Source organism: Haematobia irritans, chromosome 3 (genome assembly GCF_050003625.1).
Source record: "Haematobia irritans isolate KBUSLIRL chromosome 3, ASM5000362v1, whole genome shotgun sequence".
Classification (NCBI taxonomy): Eukaryota; Metazoa; Arthropoda; class Insecta; order Diptera; family Muscidae; genus Haematobia; species Haematobia irritans.
This window is the reverse complement of record NC_134399.1, coordinates 3839947-3861546: the sequence shown is the minus strand read 5'-3', so window position 1 is coordinate 3861546 and position 21600 is coordinate 3839947. Positions and strand designations below refer to the sequence as shown.

At 30.5% G+C, this 21600-nt stretch overlaps 1 protein-coding gene across 19 annotated transcripts in view; it reads right to left on the bottom strand.

Annotated features, from left to right (window-relative positions):
• The window catches only part of para (sodium voltage-gated channel paralytic), a 196311-nt gene that overhangs the window by 150819 nt on the left and 23892 nt on the right, over positions 1–21600 (bottom strand). For all 19 annotated transcript variants that reach the window (XM_075300892.1, XM_075300894.1, XM_075300893.1 and 16 more), the window contains exons 2-4: positions 20404–20787; positions 3791–3880; positions 985–1175 (exon numbers count right to left, since the gene is read on the bottom strand). In XM_075300892.1, coding sequence (XP_075157007.1) covers positions 985–1134 — 150 coding nt within the window. In that variant the 5' untranslated portion in view covers positions 1135–1175; positions 3791–3880; positions 20404–20787. The remainder of the gene's footprint in view (positions 1–984; positions 1176–3790; positions 3881–20403; positions 20788–21600) is intronic.

Here is a 21600-nt window from a genome sequence, read left to right as displayed (position 1 = left end):
TTAGTACTTTATAATAAAAACCATCTAGAACTGTAGATAAATATATATGTAAAATAGAGTCACAGAGAATACTGCGTTATTTATACAAATAGTGCTAATTGATCTTATATTGAACTATAAAGATAAGATTTTAAGAGATATACTAACTAAATTATCAAAGATTGCTGCTTTGAAGAAGGAAAAGTTAGTATTTACTACTAATTATTACTAATAATTACCATATTTCAAGAGAAGAGTAGAAAAAGTGGTTGGAGTGATAGTTTAACTAAGGCAATTTCAAATTATAAATGAAGCCAAAAAATAATTGATTAACATTAAAACAACAAAATATTAAGATACTAAAACTTTTCAAAACAAAAATCACAACGATTATGAAGAATATATTGACAATAGATATGATACAATCTTAAAAAGATAAAAGGATAGCTTAAAGGGACAATGATCAGTATATGACGAGATTTAAGGTAAAGAGGAAATATTCTACTAGAATCTGAATTTTGTATGATCAAAGTTTTTAAGAGAAAAATTAATCTATATGGAGGGCATATAGTTGAATGAAAATAGGATTTTGATATATGTTAAAAAATGTAACTATGTCTTGTGAAATATGATGTTATGAACGGAGTGAATGATCTTTTTCAGATGTTCGGATTTCTAAGGATTTTATGAAAAAGTAACATTTTAAGTTTTTTAGGCAGGGTATTTTTGTTATAGAAAAAGCTTTGCCTTTTTGTTCAGTTACCATTAGAACAACAAGAGCATTTACATTCCACATTAAGGATTAGTAATATATATATTTTTGTTTTTGTTAAGAAAAGGTTATTTATAGAGATATAGATATATATTAAATGAATAGAAGTTACAACATATCACACGCACACACACACGCACACTGAGAGATTAGGCGGCTCGGGGGTGTTTCTTGTATTCTTTCTTTTTGTAAGAAGAATTTAGAGTCTAAAAAATGGTATGCTTAATATTTACCTGCTCTCCTTCGGCGGCTCTCTTTCTTTCCAGCTCCTTTTGTTTTTCATGTTCAGCGATACGTTGTTCGATTTGCAACAATGATTCGCGGGTGAAGGGACGGAACAAACTGCGTTCTTCCTCAGATATCGAGTCGGAATCTTCTGTCATTGTCTATGCGGCCAACGATGAGAGCCTCAGATTTCCAAGGCCTAAGTTAAAAACATATGACCATTATATGGATGAATAAAAAATTACACAATAATAAACAAATATTAAATTATACACAATTATTTTAGCTGAAAAAGTACACAAAAAATAATATTATAATTTTTGAGCTAACAATAAATTGTTGTTACAGAAAATTTTTAAGTTCAACAAAATTTTTGTTGATATAACAAAATGTTTGTTGATATAACAAAATTAGTTGCTAAAGTGACTGAAATCGTTATTGTATTTACAAATTACGTTGTTAGCTCAAATTTAAACATAATTTTAATTGTATTGACAATCAAATTAATTGATATTTTTTTTGTGTGTAGTTTGCAAAAGAATGGTTTATAAAGATTTCCAATACGCCAATAAAATTTAATCAGTTGTTGTGGGAGATTGAATTAATTTTATCTAGCTAGAAAATAAATTTCGTATATTTTTGTAAATTAAATTGCAAATAAAGAAATCAAATTTTAAATTATTTCTTGATGCTAGATGGACATTAAAATGTTTGAAATAATTTCTTTGTTGAGTCAAATAACATTTTGTTCATATCATTAATAATAACTTTGGATGTCCATATAGCAAAGCATATGTTTTGGCTAACTTCCCGATAATATCATTGCCAGAATCTAAATATATTATTCGTAATCATGGAGCAGTAGACCAACGTAAGAAAATGGAAACAATCTAGAGTATGCTAAATTAGATAAATAATAGAAATTATAAAGGAAGATCGATGACAATTGATTTTAAAAAATTGTAAAAATTTAATTGATAAAGGGTGATACGGTCAAAATTTGGTCAATATAAACTTGACGTATTTCTTTCCATTTTGCATTTAAAAAACCTGAACACCTCTCATTTTGAAGGTGTGTGTGTAGAATGTTGCTCCTATTTTGATTTTGGAATTCACTCTTCAGTTGTCAAAATGCCGTCCAAGCAAGAAGAGCAGCGTATCAAAATTTTGCTCGCGCATCGCGAACATCCGAGCTACTCGCACGCAAAGCTGGCAAAATCGCTAAAAGTTGCCAAATCAACCGTTACAAATGTAATTAAAATGTTTGGGGAACGTTTGTCGACAGCCAGGAAGTCTGGATCGGGGGGAAATCGAAAACCGGAAGCCGCTGAGACGACAAAGAGAGTTGCCGGTAGTTTCAAGCGAAACCCTAACCTCTCTCTCCGAGATGCCGCAAATAAGCTGGGTGTATCGTCTACAACCGTGCATCGAGCCAAAAAAAACGAGCCGGACTATCGACTTACAAGAAGGTAGTGACTCCAAATCGCGATGATAAACAAAATACGACGGCAAAGCGCGATCCCGGAGGTTGTACACGACGATGCTGACGAAGTTTGACTGCGTGGTAATGGACGACGAAACCTACGTCAAAGCCGACTACAAGCAGCTTCCGGGACAGGAGTTTTATACAGCAAAAGGAAGGGGAAAGGCAGCAGATATTTTCAAGCACATAAAACTGTCAAAGTTCGCAAAGAAATGTCTGGTTTGGCAAGCCATCTGTACCTGTGGCTTGAAAAGCAGCATTTTCATAGCTTCCGGGACTGTCAACCAAGAAATTTACGTGAAAGAGTGTTTGAATAAACGTCTGCTGCCTTTCCTGAAGAAACACGGTTGTTCCGTACTGTTTTGGCCGGATTTGGCATCTTGCCATTACGATAAAAAGGCCATGGAGTGGTACGCCGCCAACAACGTGCAGGTGGTTCCCAAGGACAAGAACCCTCCCAACACGCCAGAGCTCCGCCCAATTGAGGAATACTGGGCTATTGTCAAGCGGTACCTAAAGAAGACCAAAAAACTGCTAAGGACGAGCAGCAGTTCAAGGCAAACTGGTGGACAAGGTGGCTGTACAAAATCAGGTGTCAAGCGTGAGGCCCGGCAATTCGGATTTGGAAAAGCGAAAGCCTAACTGAATATTTTTCCTGATTTTTATACTAATTGAACTTGAAAAAGATATTTAATTTGATTTTTTAAATAAACGATGTCACCGATTTACACGCGTTTTCCCATGACCGTATCATCCTTTACTCAAAAATTCATTATATAAAAATTCTTCGAAAAATATACTCGTGTCATTTTGATATTTATTTTTAATTAATTTATATATGTCGCATAGAAAAAAAAATATAGACGACATTTATTTATTTCAATTCTGCAACCTTCAGAAAACATGAAGATTACATATATATTTTCCTCAGTGTCATCTATTACAAAATGTCTAGAAAAATTTTCCGTGTTCACATGAAGTATTATTATTTCCATTTTGCTTTGCTTTGGCCCACTGTTCCTTGCAAAATGGTCTAATATTCTAAAAAAAATACAGGACAATTACGTTAGACGAGTGAGAGAAATTGTGTCTACTCCATACACTTGGTTTAGTATGAATATCTTCACTCAATTCCATTTGATTGTGTATGCAGTATTCATACTGGCAGTATTCATACCTACCTCATAGAGGTAGGCATGTTTGTTGTTAGGTGATTAGACTTAAGTATATGAGTGTACACAGTGAGATAGTTTGATGGGTTAGTAGAGTATAAGTATGACAACAACAACACCAACCACATAAATAAACTTCAACAATAAAATACTACTTACATGAGGCACATGTATGTCGCCTGCTACGTCAAAGTTACAACTATATCCGAGGCGCCATTTTCAAACAAGCGCCCACCACAGACACGTATTCTGCAACAACCAAGAGAGAGAGTGAGAAAGAAAAGGAAATAAACAAACAAAAAAACACCATTAGTTTCCTGCAGTATAAAAATTTAGCATCATAGCTATAGAATATCATATGTATGTATATATCATTGTCTATAGATGTATGTGTTTGTATGATATGATGAATAAGTGTATGTACGTAGGGGCAAGAATATTGTGCATATTCAAGGATTATATGGCAAAAAAAACTAACTAAATGAATAAAATACGAGCTTCTTTAATTAAGAAACTATTTAAAATAAATATGACGATGTGGATGATTATGAGGGGGACAAAATTCATAAACAACCTGTGCGTGTTATCGTGTGAACAAGTGAGTGCGGAAGTGCCTCCTCCATAGGATCATGGAGTACCAGTTCAAGTGTTTTCTTTCTAACCTCTTATTATTTTTGAACTCAACGTCGCTGAAAGTATATTCTTTTTGTATTAATTTTTCAACATTTTCTCGGGAAATACTGATCTGTTTTAAACACCATGAGTTTAATTTTTGTAAATAAGATATTTGAAAGATAGTGGTTATTATACAAACAAATAAACCCCTTTGGACGAATAGTAACAGGGTATTTAGCAGATATTCTCTTACAATTTTCTCAATTCACACAATTAACATACAATTTATTAGAATTTTCTCAATTCATGCACGGACGAAAAAGACTGTTTTCCATATGTTTGGATGTAAAAATTATATGTTTGGAACTCAAATTTTTAAACACAATATTTTTAAGTGTAAGCATATAATGTTCATAAACTAGCATAACATGTTTGGGACATATATGTTAATATGTTAGAACATATTATGTTTGGGACATAAAATGTTTGTAAATATAATATGCTTAGATGCAAACATATATTAATTTAGAAATAGCCTATAAACATATTTGTGTTTAGAAAGAGAGACCTAGAGAGTATGCTGCAAGTAAAATAATGGAAGTAACCAATTGGCGCCTTAAAAATATGTAGAAAAAAAATATGAAATTTCCTTTGTGTGGATATATTTTTAAGGCGCCAATTGGTTACTTCCATTATTATACTTGCATGAAACATAATATGTTTGAACAATACAAACAATATTTTGTTTGGACCCATCCTGAAAATATATATGCTTGAAGCAAAATGTGTTTGGGGTATATGTTACAGAAGCGATTTTTTTTTGAGGGTGTACAGAATTCGCACTTAATTTTAATAGGGCATTTAAAAAATCGATAATGTCCACAATTTACTGATGAGAGAATTCGATCTTTGGTATAAACGAATTTTCAACAAATCTTACAAATTCGTATATAATTACTCAATATCAACTTGTATCTCATAATAATTTCGCTTCAATAAGAGGCACGGTTGCCACTCGAGCCATAAATAATCTACCATCGTTTGGAGAAAAGTTTACCAAAAAAACTATCAAACAAAAAATTCTTATTCTGCAAAGTTTTATTTTTATAGAATTTGTTTTTAAAGAACTTTTTTTGTCAAAATTTTATTTCTATAGAAAATTATGTCATAATTTTATTTACAGAGAAAATTTGGTCAAATTTTTATTCATATAGAAAATGTTTTCAACATTTTATTTCTATAAAAAAATTTCATAGAACATTTTTTTCAAAATTTTATTTCTGTAGAAAATTTTGTGTAAATTTTATTTACACAGAAAATTTTGTCAAAATTTTATTTACAGAGAAAATTTGGTAAAAATTTTATTCATATGTTGCCAAAATTGTATCTTAATAGAAAATTTTGCTAAAATTTTATTTCTATAAAAATTTTTGCCAAAATTTTATTTCAATACAAAATATTGCCAAAGTTTTATTTCTATAAAATTTTTTGCCAAAATTGTATTTTTATAGAAAATTTTGCCAAAATTTTATTTCTATAGAAAATTTTGTCAATATTTTATTTCTATAGAATATTTTGTCAACATTTTATTTATGTAGATCATTTTTGAAGTACCTCTTAGTTGGAGAGGAATATTCTGCAAAATCTACCAAAGAATCAAAAATTCTACCAATCTATCAAACAGTAAAAAATTTACCATTTTTGTTGAAATTTTATTCCTATACAAAATTTTGTCATTGTAGATCATTTTTGAAGTACCTCTTAGTTGGAGAGGAATTCTCTGCAAAATCTACCAAAGAATCAAAAATTCTACCAATCTATCAAACAGTAAAACATCTATCATTTTTGGTAGAATTCTACCAACTGTGGCAAGCGTGAGTAGAGGATGCTGATGAAAAATGTGGGAGTTCTGAAACGATCGTCCATCCAACCATCTTGCAGTCTAAATGGCTTTGCCCAAATAAATTTGACAAGCACACCTTTTCCTCTGTTGGTTAAGCTACTCTTGTAGTTTAAACAACGTATTGTTTTAAGCAGAAATCAAAACAATAATAATGAGAATTATCCACGGTTGAAAAACCTTTTTTTTTATTTTTATAGAATTTTTTTTTTCTAAAGAGCAGTTTTTTCAAAATTTTATTTCTATAGAAATTTACAGAGAACATTTGGTCAAATTTTTATTCCTATAGAAAATGTTGTCAATATTTTATTTCTATAAAAAATTTCATAGAACATTTTTTTCAAAATTTTATTTACAGAGAAAATTTGGTAAAAATTTTTTTCCTATAGAAGATGTTGCCAAAAATGTATTTCAATAGAAAATTTTGCCAAAATTTTATTTCTATAAAAATTTTTGTCAAAATTCTATTTTTATAGAAAATTTTATTTCTATAGAAAATTTTATCAATATTTTATTTCTATAGAATATTTTGTCAAAATTTTATTTCTATAAAAAATTTTCTTGAAGTTTTATTTCTATACAAAATTTTGTTAAAATTTTATTTCTGTAGATCATTTTTGAAGTAATTCTTATTTGGAGAGGAATATTCTGCAAAATCTACCAAAGAATCAAAAATTCTACCAATCTATCAAACAGTCAAAAATCTACCATTTTTGGTAGAATTCTACCAACTGTGGCAAGCGTGAGTAGAGGATGCTGATGGAAAATATGGGAGTACTGAAACGATCGTCCATCCAACCATCTTGCAGTCTAAATGGCTTTGCCCAAATAAATTTGACAAGCACACCTTTTCCTCTGTTGGTTAAGCTACTCTTGTAGTTTAAACAACGTATTGTTTTAAGCAGAAATCAAAACAATAATAACGAGAATTATCCACGGTTGAAAAACTTGTTGTTTTTTTATTTTTATAGAATTTTTTTTCTAAAGAACCGTTTTTTTCAAAATTTTATTTCTATAGAAATTTACAGAGAACATTTGGTCAAATTTTTATTCCTATAGAAAATGTTGTCAACATTTTATTCCTATAAAAAAATTCATAGAACATTTTTTTCAAAATTTTATTTACAGAGAAAATTTGGTAAAAATTTTTTTCCTATAGAAAATGTTGCCAAAAATGTATTTCAATAGAAAATTTTGCCAAAATTTTATTTCTATAAAAATTTTTGCCAAAATTTTATTTCTATAAAAATTTTTGTCAAAATTCTATTTTTATAGAAAATTTTATTTTTATAGAAAATTTTATCAATATTTTATTTCTATAGAATATTTTGTCAAAATTTTATTTCTATAAAAAATTTTCTTGAAGTTTTATTTCTATACAAAATTTTGTCAAAATTTTATTTCTGTAGATCATTTTTGAAGTACCTCTTAGTTGGAGAGGAATATTCTGCAAAATCTACCAAAGAATCAAAAATTCTATCAAACAGTAAAAAATCTATCATTTTGGGTAGAATTCTACCAACTGTGGCAAGCGTGAGTAGAGGATGCTGATGAAAAATATGGGAGTACTGAAACGATCGTCCATCCAACCATCTTGCAGTCTAAATGGCTTTGCCCAAATAAATTTGACAAGCACACCTTTTCCTCTGTTGGTTAAGCTGCTCTTGTAGTTTAAACAACGTATTGTTTTAAGCAGAAATCAAAACAATAATAATGAGAATTATCCACGGTTGAAAAACTTTTTTTTATTTTTATAAAATTTTTTTTCTAAAGAGCAGTTTTTTTCAAAATTTTATTTCTATAGAAATTTGCAGAGAATATTTGGTCAAATTTTTATTCCTATAGAAAATGTTGTCAACATTTTATTTCTATAAAAAATTTCATAGAACATTTTTTTCAAAATTTTATTTACAGAGAAAATTTGGTCAAAATTTTTTTCCTATAGAAAATGTTTCCAAAAATGTATTTCAATAGAAAATTTTGCCAAAATTTTATTTCTATAAAATTTTTTGCCAAAATTTTATTTCTATAAAAATTTTTGTCGAAATTCTATTTTTATAGAAAATCTTATTTCTATAGAAAATTTTATCAATATTTTATTTCTATAGAATATTTTGTCAAAATTTTATATCTATAAAAATTTTTCTTTAAATTTTATTTCTATACAAAATTTTGTTAAAATTTTATTTCTGTAGATCATTTTTGAAGTAATTCTTATTTGGAGAGGAATATTCTGCAAAATCTACCAAAGAATCAAAAATTCTACCAATCTATCAAACAGTAAAAAATCTACCATTTTTGGTAGAATTCTACCAACTGTGGCAAGCGTGAGTAGAGGATGCTGATGAAAAATATGGGAGTACTGAAACGATCGTCCATCCAACCATCTTGCAGTCTAAATGGCTTTGCCCAAATAAATTTAACAAGCATGCCTTTTCCTCTGTTGGTTAAGCTACTATTGTAGTTTAAACAACGTATTGTTTTAAGCAGAAATCAAAGCGAGATCTATCCACGGTTGAAAAACTTTTTGCTGCTTGGTTGAGGCCGGGACTGAGTCCACGACTCCTTGTATGCAAGGCGTACAAGCTAACCACCAGGATTGGCCTGTCACAAACTGTGACTTTTGCGACATACATTTGCGACGGTATAATACGTATGTCGCAAAAGTCGTAAATCTACTGTAGAAAACATAATTTTGAATAGAAGAAATCCTGCAGAAATTTGTGAAAGTTTTCCCACGGTCAAGCCTATTTTCTTAGGTGGTATCGAAATTCCCGTTGGTGAGTGTGAAAAATACCTTGGGGTTATATTGGACAGGAGACTGAACTTAAAGCTAAGAAAGGCAAAAAGGCAATAGGGAAAATGTGGGGACTAAAACCTTCTCTTCGCACATACCATCGTCTTGGATATCATCGAATTTTCTGCCTAGCTGACGCGACTAAAGTATTTTGAATTTGCGACTTTTGTTACTTTTTCTACATTTACGACACGTATATGACGTTTACGACGTTTACAACTTTGCGACAGTCGCAAACCTAAAAAAGTTTGATACAGACCATCTCTGCTAACCACTGCACCACTACGGTTCGATGTGAAGGGTTCGAATGTGGACTATATCAAGTCGATCTTCATCTATTTGAAGTCCAAATGTATGACATTAACCCCCATTTTCATGAAACTCCGTTAGTGCTCCGTTAGTTAACGAACTTTTAAACCGTACCATGGATATATCTGTCATCTTGAGTATATATTCCACATGCCAGATAGAAATTTAACTGCTGAAAATTTTTCAGTTAAAGTTAATCGGAGAGAAGATATTTGCAATTTAATTTCTATTAACTGGCAGTTAAAGCCTAACGGAGCTACAAGATAATGGCCGTAAATGATATTTCATTCATGAAAGTTACGTCTTGCTTGGCTTCTAATACCACTGGCCCTGATCCTTTCACTTCTCACATTAGAATAACGAATATAACAGCATGAATACCAAAATTTATTTATTTTTTTATTTTATTTCTTATTATTGAAGGCTCTAGTGCCTTCATATAGGCCTATGAAAAAATTATGCACGTGAAACACTCTGTAGTTATTATTTCCTAAGAAAAGTAGAGTTCTCAAAATACAGGTCCTCATATGCTCATTTTCAAATTAAGTTATAAACAGTTTACCGAACCAACTTATCCTTTCTAAATATAGAGATATTATCCCTCCTGTTATGGTTTACGAATTCGCAATACGCAAAATTTATCCCAATCTTTATTTTCCGAACCACTCTGTTCTGTTCAAGTCTAAAGTTGACGGTATCGGTTGACGAGTTATTGGCAATTCAAAATTTTGCATTTTGCGAATTTGTAAACCAGAACAAGGAGGTATATTTTGCTCTCGCACAAACAATATCGACCTTTGGTGCGTATGAATAACTTTAAATGAGTTAATATTTTTCATACGTCACACGATCTCCATCACTCTCCATTTCACTTAAGCCTACAGCTGAAGTAAATTTGCTTCCGCCACAAAGTATTGTCTATAAAAAAATCTATTAAAAGCGCCACAATTCCGCCATGAAAATATTAGTCATATTAGTCATACAGTGTAGTGATTCAATCACCTAAACTACTACTCACAAAAGCCCACACTTCATGGGTGTGATTAGGTTTTGCCAAATTTACCAAATTTACATAAAATTATTTTGGTGAAGTTGTAATTTATAACTAGTAGCTAGACCATTCCCAACTTTTTTTTCACCAAGGCCAATTGAAACTGGAAGATTAATGGTGACGTAATTGTATTAGTTCTTTTTCTAAATATAAACAACAAAAAAACAATAACAAATAAATATCTAAAATGTGTTTAATATCCAAACGTTGTGATTCTGTAGTAGCGGAAATGGTTTAATCATTCAATGGTACTGAAAAGTATTTCATCGACTTGGCCTTGGCGTCTGAAAAGTTTTCCTTTTATGTTCTAACTCTAAAAGTGCTATCAGTTTGTACATAAGAAAATGAACGTTTTGTTCCACCATATTATCCACCACATTATCTCATTAAGGCTGAGTGTTAAATGAAGTGTTCAATAATATTTTATAGATTAATTGAAATTTGTATGAACTGAATTATGAATTTTATTATGAATCGGCTTATTTTATAGGATACTTACTGACTTGTAAAACAAAATGAAATTCAAAAACCGATTTCCCATTTCATTTTTGACTTGTCAAAAAATCCCGAAGATCCCGTTGTTCCTTTTTTATTTTTACCACATGAACATATTTAGAGCCTAAGCTCTTTTTTATACGACAGTACATTCCCTGAAGCGTAGTTTTCTCTTACACGAGCTCATCTTCAACGTTTCCTAATATTGGACAAAAATTTGTAAAGGTATTATATTGCTGTCCTTCAACTGTTTTGGACATCAGTTCGTAAAGTTATTATATACCAGTTTTTCATCAATTTTCTCCTTTCATCTTCATGCAGATGCTTTTAGCGCAAGATTTTTAAGAGGTTAAGGAAATTTCCAAAAAAAAAAAAATTGATGTCCATACAATTTAAGATACTTAGAGATCTTTCATGCAAATGTGGACCGCGACTGCCCCTCAAATGTTCCATCAACTTAGTCGAATTGCAGCATACTCTTCCCAAAATTTCGGCCGGTATCTCACGGCTAAATGCTTCAATGTTATCTTCCAATGCGTTAGTTGAAGATAATAGCTGAACAATCATCTTTTAATTGTACACTGGATAAAAATATAGTTGAGTTTTCCAAATAAAAGCATTTTTTTATTTTTGAGGAAACCGTAGGCAAAATTTGATTGTAGCAAAATTTTGTTTTTCTTGTTTCGCCTCATGAACACTACAGTTATTTTAAGTTGCAAGCTTTTAAGTAACTGCGCCTGAGATATGTAAAGAAATCAGTCGCTAAATTTATTCTAAAATTACCAGCCGATTCGATTAGTGAAGCTCCAGCTACTATAACACCATATAGTATTATAAATAGTTGTAACTACCGAACTATACACTCACTGAGGAATTTTAGATTTTTTTTCTCTACTTTTTCATTGCTACATTTTTGCAAGAGTTCAAAGCTATAGTGACGGCCCAGAAAACAAATTTAATATCACTTAAGAATTTGGTTCGTTTGTGAATCTTATATCCCTTCCAATTCTTAACTAATTTTGTCTTAGATTGATTGTTTTATTCGTAGACAATTTTCAATCGCCGTTTGTCCAATCATGTAAAGTGGACCCAATGTTTCTTTTAATATTATGGTCGGGGCTGCCAATTTTGCCGATTTATCGGCATTTTGACGATTTTTTACTCAAAAAATAGCAAATGCCGATTTTCCGATTTTTGCCCCAAAAATGACGATATTAGCTCGGTTCAAAACTTTGGACTAGAAGAAGTTCGTTTACACATTTAGAGCCAGCAAAAGAGAGAATACATTTGACAATAGTCAGATATAGAAATTGCTAGTTTTTGCTAGAGATTTCATACATGTAGGAGCTGTACCTCATTTTACATCTACAGTATGAGTATCACGGTTGCCACTCGTGCCATAAATAATCCACCAAAATTTGAAGAAAATTTTATCAAAAATCTTTACAAAAATATCTTGAGGTTGTTGATCAAATTTTTGTGGTTAGTATATATAAAAATTTTGTTTTATACGAAAGAAATGTTTGATATGGAATTTAAAGAAAATTTTGTTAAAATTTTATTTCTACAGAAAAAGTTGTCAAAATTTTATTTCTATAGAAAATTTCGGCAAAATTTTATTTCTATAGAAAATTTTGTCAAAATTTTATTTCTATAGAAATTTTTGTTAAAATATTATTTCTACAGAAAAAGTTGTTAAAATTTTATTTCTATAGAAAATTTTGGCAAAATTTTATTTCTATAGAAAATTTTGACAAAATTTTATTTCTATAGGAAATTTTGTCAAAATTTTATTTCTATAGGAAATTTTGTCAAAATTTTATTTCTATAGAAAATTTTGTCAAAATTGTATTTCTATAAAAAAAAATTGTCAACATTTTATTTCTATAGAGAATTTTGTCGACATTTTATTTCTATAGAAAATTTTTGCAAATTTTTATTTCTATATAATATTCTTGCAAAAATTTATTTCTATACAACATTTTTGGCAATTGTTTGCTATAGTAAATTCTTGCAAAATTGTTTTTCTATGAACATTTTTGTAAAATTGTATTTCTAAGAAAAATTTGCAAAATTTTATTTTTAATACAATTTTTGCAAATTGTCAAATTTTAGAAAATCGGGCAACACATATGTAAATATTAAAGATGGTTGTGTTAATTTTCTGTTCTTTATATGAAATAAATATTTTTGTTTTTAACAAAAAAAAAAATAGTTTGGTTTTATTTACTATTATTAACATTGCAGATTTTTTGACGATTTTTAAAATGGAAGTGACGATTATGACGATTTTTTCGGAAAAAAGTGACGATTATTTTTTAAATTTTATTGGCAGCCCTGATTATGGTGAACCAGGCAGATTCACTTCTTGTACAGGGAGAACAATACTGCTATAGTAACATTCGAAAATAAAGGGGAGTGTTTGAGGAGTAGCCCTATTCAAATATCGATGAATATTCACCTTTTAGCCCCCAGTACCCTTTGATCAACATTTAAATTTTGTAATGCAGTAACTCGAAATGATATTATTAATGATCTCTCAATGAATGGGAAATCAAAATTGGATAGGTAGTAAATACGGGGACTTTTTTATGCAATATAGTCTGAAAATTTCTGGCTTATGTATATCAAAAGCAGGTTTTGATAGCAAACCAATACACATTTTAGGATAGATATCAGCTTATTCAATGGATATACTTATTGGACGACATTCCTTCATTCCATCAACAATAAACTCGTCTGCCTTTCCTTACTGGCCTTTATTTTAATAAAAACAACACTATCCACCTATATCTTTTCAAGAAAGTAATAGAAACTTACACTTTTCAGTTTAATTTCAAGCATTGCTTAAAATAAACAAACCGGAAAGTTCTGTACCCTTCCAGAACAGTAGTTTCTTAAGCCTTTTTTTGTCATTTTCCCAATGAATGAATATTCTAATTACATAAATACATTTGAATGAATAGCTATAATAATAATTATTCAGGAGAATATACGGCAGTAAGATGAACAATCGACTAATTTATGAGACTGTCATGGGCATACACCCACAATGGCAGACATGGGCAATTATTTAAGCGTCTATCATAATAAATAAATGACAACTCGTTGCAAGGCAAGGCAATCGACATGAAAAAAACTATAATTATTTATGATCTAATGAGAAGGCAATATGAATGGCGCCAGGATAAAAAAATTACGAGTTTGACATAGTTCTTGGAAATATAAGAAAATTTCTAACTTTCTCAAAGGATTGGTTTTCAATCCCTTCTTCATAAGTTAACCTACTTGGTAAGTGGCAAACTTAGGGATTTGTTTGAAGCGTCACACTGTTACTAGCTTTTCAAGATGTTATGGCGATATGGTCTAATAATAGAATGCTACCTCAAACTACAGTGACCTTATGACACTAAAAAAATATTTTTAGAAGAGAACACAACATTATGTGATAATAGATGATCATGAGACGCATTTATTTTATGAAATTGCAATTTCTTATCTATTAAATATTTTGCCTTCGAGCATGTGTATAAGAAAAAAATATATAAAAAGTAAAAAAAAAACAAATTTGTATGTCTTTAAAAAATTGCTATATAAAAACATTAATTCTTATCTATTAAGTATTTGCCTTCGAGCACCGGTATTAGAAAAATACATAAACCACAAGAAATTTCCATTTCATTGTACGTTGTTGTGATCTTTAATTTTTGAGATTGACTTTATTGAACTTCATAGTTTATCAATTAAATCGCAATAAACAAGCTTATGCCTGATGTTTAAAAAGAACCTTATCTTGAATGAATTTAGACCAATTTATAATAAATAAAATGTATGCAACATTAAGGCCAAATTTTTTACAATTAAAGAAATTTAAATTGAATACAAGTTTAAAATCATAGTTTTAAAAAATATTATGCATTAATTTTTTTATATCCATCATTCACTCTTATCTCTTTTCGTTGAAGTCATGTGTGTTTGATATAAGAAAATTTCCTCATTGCAAGAATAAATATATTTGGATTTAAGATGATCTTTAAATAATATTGGATTGGATATTATTGGAAACATTGGATCTTTGACTTCAGGTCAATGTATGGTTTTAAGATGAGATCAAAAAAAACAACAACAATGAAAATCAGGACAAGTACATGGATAAGATTAAGTTTGAGGATGTTGCATTTTTGAGTTAAAGTCTTTCTGACTTCAAGAACTCATCATTTACTTTGAATTTTTATTTGACATTTCTGTATTTCAGACTTACTCAATTTAAACCATAGACGTCGTGAATGGGCAGAATGGTTCCAAGAAATGGCAACAGTGGATGATCAATTTTCGAAGAAAATTATCTTCAGTGATGAGGCACATTTTCACTTCAGTGGATTCGTCAATAAACAGAATTGCCGCATTTGGGCGAATGAGAATCCAAGAGTGATTGTCGAAAAACCCAATGCACCCATAAAGAGTGACTGTTTGGTGCGGTTTATGGGCTGGCGGCATCATCGGGCCATATTTTTCCAAAATGAGGACGGTCAGGCAGTTACTGTGAATGGTGTTCGCTATCGTGAGATAATAACGAACTTTTTATGGCCCGAATTGGAAGATATGGATGTGGACGATATGTGGTTTCAGCAGGACGGTGCCACTTGCCACACAGCTAGCGAAACAATGGCTCTTTTGCGCAACAAATTCAATGCCCGTGTTATCTCACGTAATGGCGATGTCAATTGGCCGCCAAGATCATGTGATTTGACACCGTTGGACTTTTTTCTTTGGGGTTATTTGAAAGAAAAGGTGTACGTCGATAAGCCAGCAACAATTCAAGAGCTAAAGGATGAGATAATTCGGCACATTAACGGCATAGAACCTCCATTATGCCTCAGCGTCATCGAAAATTTGGAGCATCGGATGAAGGTGTGCCACCGAGGTCGCGGTGCCCATTTGGCCAATATTTTGTTCCATACATAATTGAGTAATACCAATATAGCATAATAAAATAAAATTACAATAATTTCCTAAATAGTTTGTGTTTTATTCAAAATCAACATCGGCCTTTGAAATTTTAACCACCCTTTATATTCGTTATACAAAATAAAATTATATTAAATTTTAATATTATTTAAATGAGTCGCATCTTTATCTCGGATTCAACGCAAATATACTTAAGTGAAGGTCCAATAGTTTTTGGGCCAAGTAAACTCTTTTTATTTTGGCATTTTAAATGATAGATTGAGTATGCAGTCTGCTCACCTCAAAGAACAAACTCATCAACGTACACACTAGAGACCAAGGTAAACTTGAGATAATGGACAGATTTGTGAACGTGCTTCTAGAAATCGTACTTTTCAGACAGGTTAAAAACGTTGAAGTGGATTTATTTTGAGACAGAAGCAAACGCAATTTTCATATATCATTGTTTGTTTTATGTGGACTAAATACTCATCTGCAAAAGTCTCCAATGTACAAATCATCATCACGATAGGATGTCAATTGTAAACAATTTAGACAGAGAAATGGATCATATCTTTAGGTTCTAATGAGTTTTGTCAAGAAAATTTGCAGTTAAAATTGTTTTGTAACTTTTGTTTTTTTTTAGTTATTTTTACCAGTGTAACATGTACCTAGTGACCACCTTAAGGATTAAAATTCTAATACTTCTTTGTTTGTTACAAAAAAATATTTCATCAAATATTTTAAATTATTTTTATTGTTGGTGAAAATGTTTGTAGCTGATGGCCTCAGTTGCCAATGTTTCTTTTTACTATTCTATACTAATATTATATTTACTATAAATTTAGTATTAAATATAAATAAATAAATAAATGTTTCTTAATTAATTAATAATCCACCTATGCTAGTAGTATCTTAAAGGTTGATGCAGGTGATACTCAACCCAATATATAAACAATGAATTCCTTTTGGAGGTCTATGGGCAAACACATACACACAATAAAACTATCTAGGCTTACACGCGAAAGTCACATCTGGCCTATGTATGTAGCTTTGTGCTTGTGTATGTGTATGGATAAGTGTTTAAGGTACTTGGACAATGTGTTTTACCTTTATTTTGATTCAAGTTGAAGGAACAACAACGACCACGACATAGATTTTCATGTGGCTTAGGTTTCTATTTTAGAATTTGTTCTCTCTCATCATCATGTCATCTCATTGTGAGATATGTCTAGAACCGTTATTTGCTTTCTCTCGCATACTACAGCATATCATATGTTTTTGTTGTTTTGGGATGTTGTGGCAACAAACATTGATGCGCACTGAGCAAAGGATGTTGGAGCGGAAAGATGAAAACAATACTGCTTCTGTAGCAGTTTGACAGATGTTATGAATTAAAATGGAAAAAGGCAACAACAACTACAATAACAAAACTTAACGAAACTTTTGCCTGAAAGATACAGGAAAAGTAAAGGATAACAAGTGTAAGGCCATGCCATGAAATATGAAGAGAAAGAAAGAAAGAAGAAAGAAATGTCAGAAAACAAAAATCGTGGTCATGAAGTTTAAACTTGGTTGATATAAAATGAAAAACAAACAGAAATCACAAAAACGACACAGAAGAGAGATGACAGCTTCAAAAGTAAGGCGAAAAAAAAAATTAACAGTAGAGTATACATAACATTATGTAGAGCATTATGACAAAAGTATGTTATAGAAAATACATCAGGAAAATGTTAGAATATCGTCTTAGAAAAAATTAAATGTTCTTGCATTGACAAATCACTTGTAAGAATTAACATAATTTCTAATGAAACGAATTACTACAAAATATTTCATAGAGAAGAATTCAGCCTTTATTTTCGATTCCATCCATTTGGGTTAAATTGTGGCACAAATGATAGTACAAATAGATCTACTTGATGTCTCAGTGTTATGATGTACTTTCAAATACAAGACCAACAACTTTGATTCATGAAACAATTCCATTAAAAAAACTTAGTGAGCACAATTTCACTTTGGAATAGGTGACATATTTTTTTGAAAAAAAAAATTAAATTTGATACTTTAAACAGCTTTCGTGCCTTTGTCCACATTCACTGATATAAGTGAAAATTTGGGGTAGTATTCAATAAACTCTAATTTTTTAGCTTCACATTATTTCTGATAGCAGTGTAGGGTGGTTCGATAAGTACTTAGTCTTCCCACTTAATGCAAGGGTATAACAACTTCAAACTCGAGTTTTATGTGTTTACTACGCATGAAACTAGAATATCCTTAGATGCTAATATGGAAAAATGAATTTTATCAGCTGGTGATTCGATTTTTATGTCAAATAGTGAAGCGAAAACATAAAGGATTGTGATGTTGTGTATATTCAATGACACCGTCAAAAATTGGTTTAAATCTAATCGCATGTCGGTCCATGAAAAAGGCAACCATAGACGATTTCAAATTGGCAACATATTAAAGATGCGTGTGACAGCTAAGGCAGTAGGTATTTTAAAAGTTCGAGAGGATATATTCTGCTCGAAATTATTGGGCATAGAACAGGTTCTAGCACAAGCTGTTGTACACTCCAGAAAATAAGCGCCACTACACTGAAAAAACAGTGAACCCACCAGGAAGAAAAATGTCGGTTAATTTTAGAAAATTTTGAATATTTTTAGAAAATTTTAACTAAACAGTATAACAAACGCTGGCATCACGCCGATGTCATAAAAATAAGTAAATATTTTTCGACAAATTCAAGAAAATTTATTAGACATAATTAAGTTTTTTCACTTGTTAAAGAAAATTTTGTAGTATGAAGGAAAAAATTGGAGTTCAAAATTGCAAGAATGTCTTTAGTGACATACGAAGTTCATGATGAACGCATTTGTAGTAAAATTTACAAATTTTAAGAAATATTGAACTATTTTGTGGAAGACACGAATTTAGTTAATCTTTATCCATCATTTGTGTAAATTTTTTTCCTCGGTTTTATTTAATTTAACTAACGTACACCAAAAATTATTAGAGTAGAGGAAACTTTCTCCAAACATAATAATTCCATGAACTAAAATACAGTTAAATTGGCTTTAGTGAAATAGAGAGTTCACTTTTTTTTGAGTGTACAGCTGAGCAATGTTTAAGAGCAGCATGCTGGAATTTGGGGTTCGTTTCGTGGCATGGATATACTGATGCAGAGGAACGTTCCCCAAAGAAGGCTTAGATTGTCCCATCATAGGGAAAGATTGGGGCCACTATTTTGTCGTTTTCACAAGCAGTGACCCTATGGAGAAGGGTGAAAATGGCACCGACTTACACCTCCCCAACTGATAGGTACAAATATCACTCACTAAGAAGGACGTATTTTATAACCAGTAAAAAGGGGACCATGTTAAAATATAAGTAGCTACTTTTCTGAAACATTTGTTACTTGTTTTATAGAATAATCGGACCTACATTGTATCCGTTCTACGGGTTAAGAGATCTAACAGTTGAAATTTCAATTTAAAATTTGCGCCGTTTGTTGTCCACTTGGCCAAACTGTTAATAAGGAATATTATTTGAGCATTATGGCTCGTTTGATTGAAGAGTTTTCTCTAAAAAGGCCCGATTTACGGCCCAAATAGGAGCCATGGTTTTTGAAACACGAAAATGGACCGTCTCACATTGCACTCGTTCCTCGTGACTATTTCGCCAAAAAATCAACCAATATCTTTTCTCAACAACCGAATTCATCTAATTCTTTTGGCTATTCCCAAAACTCAGAAGACTATTTTGCATTTCAAACCTAGTGAGGATATAACAGTCGGAGAGAAAAAGGCGCTGATGGCTATACCAAAAATGAACTGTTTGGATTGCATAGTGGATTGTAAGCGAACTTTGGTATACGTGTATTTCATCAGGTGTGGATTACACGAAATTTATTTAACAAAATAAATAGAGACTTTTCTTTTCACAAACAAATTCATATTACTTTCTGGCCAAAGTAGCATATTCTCTGTCAACAATTTACCTTTATATGTAAATGTAAATTTTCATACATACATTTTCTTCACTCAAAAATTCATTGACCTATCATTTATCTACAATGACTGATTAATCGTTGTCTTAGAGAGTGGTTGTGACAAAAGCTAAGCACACTGTTTTTGATATAATTGAGTAAACAAATAAAAAACACAATTATATTTATTTTGGTTAAATGTACTTCTATATATTTTTGGAAAATGACATTATGTACCATTGTGAACATTTAATAACTTCGTTTTTTTGGCATACCTCTTGTTTAAATGTAAAAATCTCTTTACATAACAGGATATGTAATCAAGTAATGTTCAAATGAGAATAACATCTAAAAATCTTTGTTGACATGTATGCTAACGAAGAACAGTCAACAGCTATTGATACTGTTATCTATGGCTTCTACAGTATTTTCTCCTAAATGCTATTGTAAACATAAAACTTCATTGAGAGAAAGAGAGAGATGGAGTCTTTGTTGGTTATATGGATACGAGTTGTCCATGAGAGATATTAAGTATATTTTTTATGTGTTTGATGTAGGTTTTTATAGTGAGTTATATGTGGAGAAAATGTGATTTATGTGAAGAGAATGTTGGCGATGTTATGTATGTCTTTTTATGTTTGTTTAATATTTTAATATGACTACTTACTGTTTTTATCGATGCCTATCGATCTTTGGTTGTTCCTTTATTGTTTTTGTTCTACAAAATCTCTATCCTAGGTTCCTGCTGTTTATAAAAAATATGGGAGCTTCTTGCGTTATCCTGGGTGTTGTTAGTGCGTTTCAATTATGTTGTTGTTTTTGTTGTACTGCTGATGTTGGTTATCCTTAATTTGTATGAGGTTTGCAAAAATGGTTAGTTTGGGGAGATTTTGGTGTTATATCTATTTGTTTTTTTTTTATGTTGTTTTTTTTATGTTTATTAATTGGTTGATGATTAATTAAACAAATATGCATTGGTGTTTTTAAGGATTCTGTTTATTTTTTTTTCTTGTTTATTTTTTTTCTTAGTTTTTAAGCACTTCTTTTAATGCTATTTTGTAAAAAAAATATACACCACATTATAGCAAAATAAATTTTAATTCACAATATTTTCAAAAACACACATACACACACTTTCTCTACAATGTTAAGGATTTTTTTATCACTAGTTTAAAAATTTGTTAAATGGAAGGATCAAGGCGTTTTACAGCATTAAACTAATATAAGCATAATTCAAATATCTTCTGTTTTGCTTTTATAAAACTTGAAGCATAGAAGCAGTAGTATCTTTAGTCGTTTAAGATTTTAAATATTTTGAACTTTTTTATATACAAAAAATTGTTGCACTTCTTATATAATGATTCATCAGCACTTAGTTATCTTTTAGATTTAATAAAACAAAGCATCTTCTTTTTTTGGTTACGGAACTGTTTTATTTTTCACTTGGTTTTTTCACAAAATTGTTGTAGATTTGTTTTAGTTTATTTATTCTTTGAAATTTCTTTGATTATCTCTTAGTATTTTTGTTATCTTTTTCGTAATACACATTTGCCTGCAGCTGCCTAAAAATCCACACGAAAAATTGAAAAACAAAAAAATTGGGGTATAAGAAGTGGTGTATGACAAATGGAAAAATGAGGTTAAACTTTTCTGTAATGCTCCAATACTCGCTAATGTGTAGGACCATGTTTGTGTGTGTGTGAATACACAGAATGGCAAACACAATGAAAGAAACACTAGCCTATAAACATATATTTTTATTTATTTGTTTTTTATTTAATAAAAAGGATATTGATGTCATATTAGTAAAAGAAACACTTTTTTCTCTTTTTACATTTTTTTTAAAATAATTTTTTGTATATTC